The following is a 6,279-nucleotide window of genomic DNA, read 5'->3' on the forward strand; positions in this document are numbered from 1 at the left end:
GATCTAAATGTTATATTTGTAAATATTTTCAGCAGTTTTATCATTGAAAATAATTTTCTTAATTTTTTTTTTTTTTACAACAATGAGCAAGAGAATCAAATTTTTTAGTCAAAGTTAATTATTAAGATTTTTTTTTTAAATTTACAAAAAATTTAATTAAACACAGACCATTAATTATACCAACGTGTAATTTATGTCCATATAAAAAGCAAGTGAACATGTACTAATAACATGATTTAAGGGAGGGAAAGAGAGAAAAAGAAGAAGATGAAAACTTTAATTAATCATTTAAGAACTTTTATTTAAAATAAATAAATAAGATAAATCATCAAAACGGGTCTCTCTTACTTTCACTGCCACTTTCCTCTCCTTATCGCTTTGCTCCGAAGAACTCTCAAGAGAAAATCAGAGGACGATTTTCCATATTTCGATTCAGCCATGGCAACGAATGTATGTTAAATATTCAAATCAGTTCTTCATTTTTTTTTCTCTCAATTGAACTCCTCAGATGTTTATTTGTTGTTTATGCTTTTTCCCTCCCTTTCAGTGATTATTGTTTCAAACTCTGCTACAATCGGCGAACTCTTCCGTTGGAAATCGTGCTTCTCTAAGATTTGCGAGTGAGTCATTGCAACTCTTGATTTCGTCCGTTTTTTCCTTTTTTTTAATTTTCATACTGTTAGCTATCGATTTTGGAAATGGGTGATGATTTAGGGGCTTTTATCTCGTTGTTTTTTTCAGAGGTTATCTTCATCAGTACAGCGAAAAGCTTAATGCTTGTTTTTTTTTTCCTTTTTTTTTCAGGATGTATCCTATGTGGTAGACTAATATAAGGTACAATTGGAGTTATTTCGTGGGATCCAAACCTTGCCATTTTTTAATTGCATATAGAGTTTAAGGCTCATTACTTGGTGATACTTCCTTATGGCTAATCTTTCATTATTTTTTTTTCAAGAAATCTAGAACTGTGGAACTGGATGGAAAGACCATTAAGCTCCAGATTGTGAGTGGGTTTGCATAGTTTCTTGTTTTTGTAAATTTTATTTCTTATTCATAGTGGGCATTTATCTTTGCTGCGTGATTAAACATTTTATGGCCTCGTGAGAGCTTATACATCTGGGAAATAATCTGTTCTTTTTTTTTTTTTGTCCTGGTTTTGGGTACGGACTGAAGTCTAGCTTTTCATCTATTCAATTCTGTTGCGTGCTCCTGTATATATGTGTGTGTGTATATGTATGTATGATGATCTTGTAACCTGCTGTTACTTTCTTTTGCTCTGGCTAAAAGTAAGCCTCTTTGCATCAGAAAGGCTAAAATATGGAGTGGTTTCTGTTTAATTTAATTTCTTTCAGTTTCTCTGTTAATATGAAATTAAAATTTCAGACAACATCCGTCATTTTGATACTAATCAGTTGCTTTACTGTAATAGGTTGTGGTGTTGCTACTTTTTTAGTTTCAATCATATTTTACATGCCAGATTCCGTCTTCTATGCAAGTCTATCTGACATAAAAGCTGTTGTAATTATTAATAGACGAACAGGAAATGGTGGATAATGTTGCTATGCAAATCGTTGGAGACATGAAAGTGAATGTGCAGTAACCTTTACAATTCCTGCTGACTGTCTAATCCACTTCTTCTATCTTCCCTTTTTCTGTGAAAGCTGTTTTCCTTTTCATTTCAAGGACTTTCCAAAACCTAATTTGACGTGCAGAAGACTGGACTGATTCTATTGTTTTATTCTTTTTAGTGGGACACTGCTGGTCAAGAGAGATTCAGGACTATAACAAGCAGCTATTACAGAGGTGCACATGGAATAATTGTAAGAATCTTCTCTATTAAGTTCGGGGATCAATATATTTGTATGGTGAACTTACGAGATCTCTCTCATCTTGTTCTTAGCCTGTATTTTTTATTAGAATTTGTAGTTTTCTGGATCTTGAATGGGAAATTTGTGTGAATGTCATACTATTATTAGCGGTATAAGCCCTTAAGTCAATATCAGTCTGTATTAGTTGTGTTGTGGAAAAAGCCCTTGAACCGATATCTACGATAAATTGGGAGGACGCATTCTGATCTCTTAAAATAGCTCACCTAGAAAGTGATTTGGGGATTTTTTTTTTTCTTTTTTTATCAGGTTCATTAGTTGACTTTTACATCAAAGAAACATGTCATCATTACAATATTTTGTTTGAATTGCAACAGATTGTTTATGATGTCACTGAGATGGAGAGCTTTAACAACGTCAAGCAATGGCTGAATGAGATTGATAGATATGCTAATGATAGTGTATGCAAGCTTTTAGTAGGAAATAAGTGTGATTTAGTTGAGAACAAGGTGGTTGACACACAGACGGCAAAGGTATAATTTTTATTTTAGCTGTGCCATAATTCTTATACTTCAACTTTTCATTTCGTTTGCTTCCACTTTAGGTTTTTGGTAGGACCGGCCTGTTAATATGTCAGTGTTTTGGCACCACAATTTATTTTTTTATGTATACTCAACATTTGATTTTAAAGGACTACAAACTTTTAGCCAAGTTCTTTCAGCCACGTTTGGTCGGATGTTCCTATTATTTTCAATGACCTTCAATGTAAATTGAGTATACTTCTATTTTTGCACTTCAAGTTCTAATATACTCTTCAAGTATCATTAGTTTTAGTCTTGTCCCTTTCTCTCACGACCTCCCTCTTCCACCTGCTGCTTGGCCTGCCCTTGAGAATATAGAAGATAAGTTAACTTAATACTTGATTGATTGAATTTTCCTCTTCATGGATGGATTGCAGGCATTTGCGCACGAGCTCGGAATCCCTTTTCTAGAGACGAGTGCCAAAGACTCGATCAATGTAGAGCAAGCTTTCTTAACTATGGCTGCTGAAATAAAGAAAAAGTAATGACCATTCTACCCGTTACCTTTCCCCCTGGCCCTCTTATAATTATAATATTGCGGCATGGTTTCTTGGCTTTTACTCCTTCAATATTGTTGAAAAGTTTATTGGCTTAATGTTGAATTTCTGTCTCGCTATGTGTAGTTTCTGACATTTCAAAATGTATTTTAGAATGGGGAGCCAGCCAACTTCGTCCAAGTCATCAGGGAATGTGCAGATTAAGGGGCAGCCAATTGAGCAAAAGAGCAGTTGTTGCAGTTGAGCACTTTCTCACGCCTAATTATATAATGGTAAAATCCAAGTTAACAATTTTCTAAGATGAAATTGTTCTTTACTTTGTGTTGGGTCAAGGGTCTCTATGTAATTGTGAATTATTCTCTGTTTGAATCCTTGTGTGTATAAATGCTTTGTGACAGTCACCTTTGGATACTCTCTCTTCCCTTCCTAATCATCACTATATACTAAAGTTTGGAGAGAATTATATCCGTGTAGATTGGAGTAAAGAAAATCATTCTGACATTCATTGACCATAGTCATTTTGTCACGTGTCACAGACCCACATGTTAGTTTCATGACATCCGAGCCACATCACTGGTGCTCGGATTAGGCATGCCTTAGTTCATGAATCGTGTCCAACTTGAGGATTGTCGAGCTCAGATATTATGGATTTGTGATATGGGATGGTCCATTGTCTCTAACACGATTGATGATTGATTTTAATGTATAGACCTTTCATATTGGATCTTTATAACTATTTAATTGAAGGTACTCACCTTTTTTCCAATCCTCATTCTATTACAAAGATTAACCTCGACATTATATGGATTGGATTAAAAAAGGTCATCCTAAAATTAGGATTCTGTCGCAAATATTCACCTGTAGTCTACCCTATCTCAATGGACTATCATAATTTTTTGCTTCAATTGAGAAAGTTTAGGGGTAAGAGTATGTATATAGGGGTGTTTAGTTAACTACTCAACTTTAATTGAAGTTTATACATTTTAAACTTCATTTTCACTCTTTTTTTCTATTTTACACGTTTATCGAAAAACTCTTCTTATAACTCTACGAGTATAGATTTCCTAACTTCAACGTATTATCTCTATATTTCATATTTATATTTCATAACTCAATTCAGTGCTTCAAATATCTATAGTGTCTAAAATATCTATCTTTACAAAATTAATATTGAAAGCTTGCATTGGATTTTTTTTTGACAATTTTTTAGAAGTAATATTCCAGGGGATTTGTCAATGCATGCACCTTGTGTGATTTATTTAAATTATGATCTTATCAGTGGGCAGTTTGTCATATACCATTTTTAAATACTTTAGAGTTAATTTAGATCAAATAATTACATTTTATGAGTGGCCAGTATGTCATATTCCATTTCTAAATACTTTCGAGTTAGACTAAATCCTTAGTGGTTATGACATTTCTATTGCTTGATTTATAAATAAAAAGCCTCTGATATTTCAAATCCATAAATAATCCCTAGATTAATGATATTTATGAGAACTTTATTAAATCATAAATACAAGATTATTTTGTGGTTTCTAAAGATACAATGTTTACTATTTTGTACACACGTAAATAGTATGAACAAATTTTGCCTATTCTCACAATGTTTGATAGATTGAAAGAGAGACTAAATTATAAAGTAATGGTGGACCATATCTTTATATGTAAAGCCCTATTACAAGTAAAATATAAAGTTTTAGGTGATTGTCAATAATTGGCAAAAAAGAGAGTCTCAAATCATTCTCAATGATTATCATGTCAACTCATTGAATCAGTATAGATTGGCTCTTGCCCTTAAAATAAAGGACGGTTGCGAAAATAATAATTAGATTCAAAATGTTAATATATATAGCACAATGAAAAAAAATTGTAAATATAACAAAATTTATATCTAGTTCTCAGGAATTTATCGGTGAGTCTATCACAAATAGATTTTGCTATATTTGCTATTCTTTACAAATTTTGTTATACATTTAAGCCAGGTTTACATTGGTTGAAAAGTAATCCATCAATGACAATGTAAAAAGTGGGCTTCCGTTGATTACTTTTGTTGTTGTTTACCTACCTTCTGTAATAGTAATGAGATATAGAGATTTTTTTTGTAATCAAATCGTGTAATCTAATTGAGGAATAAAAGATGTTCAATCTGATTGCAGTTGAAAATTATGTGGGATTCACTACTTTTATCGTTATTGTTATCGTTATCGTTAACAGTAAGAAAATCATGAATTTGCCATATTTATTGTTACCTTTACCGTTACCGTTACATTATGGTCAAACAGGAACGATAACAACAAAATGTAACAAATTCATAATTCTAGGTAAACACAATAAAAAAAACAATGCAAATGTGTTTGGAATCCAGGTTTATTACGATTCATCCATCAATCAAACTCATTTCGAGTACCAATTTCTATTTCGATTTGGTAAACGTGGTCTTAATTATTAGCTCTAAAAATGCTATTCATTGCAATTACCATTAAAATAATAATGAGTTTAGAAGGAATGAGTTTAGTCATGGTGGTAACTTGCTTAAATTTTAATACCCTATTAATTTATTTGACAACCAACTAAAGTATATCATCAAGCATTTGTCTCGTGAAAATAGTTAAGGTACATATTAACTAGCTCATCTACTTACAGATATGAAAAAAAATCAATGTGAAATTATTTGGCATAACCATTGAGAATCCTACCTTCCATCAACTTTTTGTTTTTGTTTTCGCCCCTTCATGACTTATGGAGGTGTTCGACCCGTAGTTTTGGAATTAAGGGGCTTGGCTCTTGATGTAAAGCTCATGTTTGGGCACTTGAAATAAAATTTTCGGTATTAATAAATCCATGCATCCATACTTTATACTCCAAACATAAATATTTATGATTCTCAGACTTCAAAACTCCTCAAATAAATTCTTAGACATTTGATTCTGAAACATTAAAGGAATGTTTAGATCGCAAATATTGTTTCATGGGTATATATTAAATATTTAGATATTATATGTGTGAGATAATTAATGTTTGTGTTTGAATTTGCAAAATAACTATGGTTTGGAAGTTAAATGAATATGTTTGATTTACCAATTTTGCATATAAAAACTAAAATTAAATAATTATTTAATCGAATGTAAGATAATAAGTAACGTAGTCATAATTAAATTTAATTATTTAATATATTATTGTATTGATTAATTATTTAATCACGTACAATATCAATGAATATTTTTATATGACATCATTTAAATTATTTTTTAATTGATAAAAATAATTAATTCGAATATTAATAATTAATAATAAAATGTTATATTAAATAGTTTAGATAATCTCACATATCAATTATAAACGTATTAGTTGAAATTTAAGTCTAACTAAATA

The 6,279-nt window shown here is 31.2% G+C and overlaps 1 protein-coding gene across 1 annotated transcript; it reads left to right on the plus strand.

Moving 5' to 3' along the window:
- Positions 1–698: 698 nt before the first annotated feature.
- LOC120090606 (ras-related protein RABD1-like) lies at positions 699–3,405 on the plus strand. Its single transcript, XM_039048326.1, has 7 exons — positions 699–702; positions 805–807; positions 900–1,003; positions 1,749–1,820; positions 2,204–2,359; positions 2,785–2,888; positions 3,058–3,405. The coding sequence occupies exons 1-7, from the start codon at positions 699–701 to the stop codon at positions 3,146–3,148; spliced, it is 534 nt and encodes a 177-aa protein (XP_038904254.1). The 3' UTR covers positions 3,149–3,405.
- The last annotated feature ends 2,874 nt before the right edge of the window (positions 3,406–6,279 follow it).

The sequence above is a fragment of the Benincasa hispida genome, chromosome 11 (genome assembly GCF_009727055.1).
Source record: "Benincasa hispida cultivar B227 chromosome 11, ASM972705v1, whole genome shotgun sequence".
Taxonomy (NCBI): domain Eukaryota; kingdom Viridiplantae; phylum Streptophyta; class Magnoliopsida; order Cucurbitales; family Cucurbitaceae; genus Benincasa; species Benincasa hispida.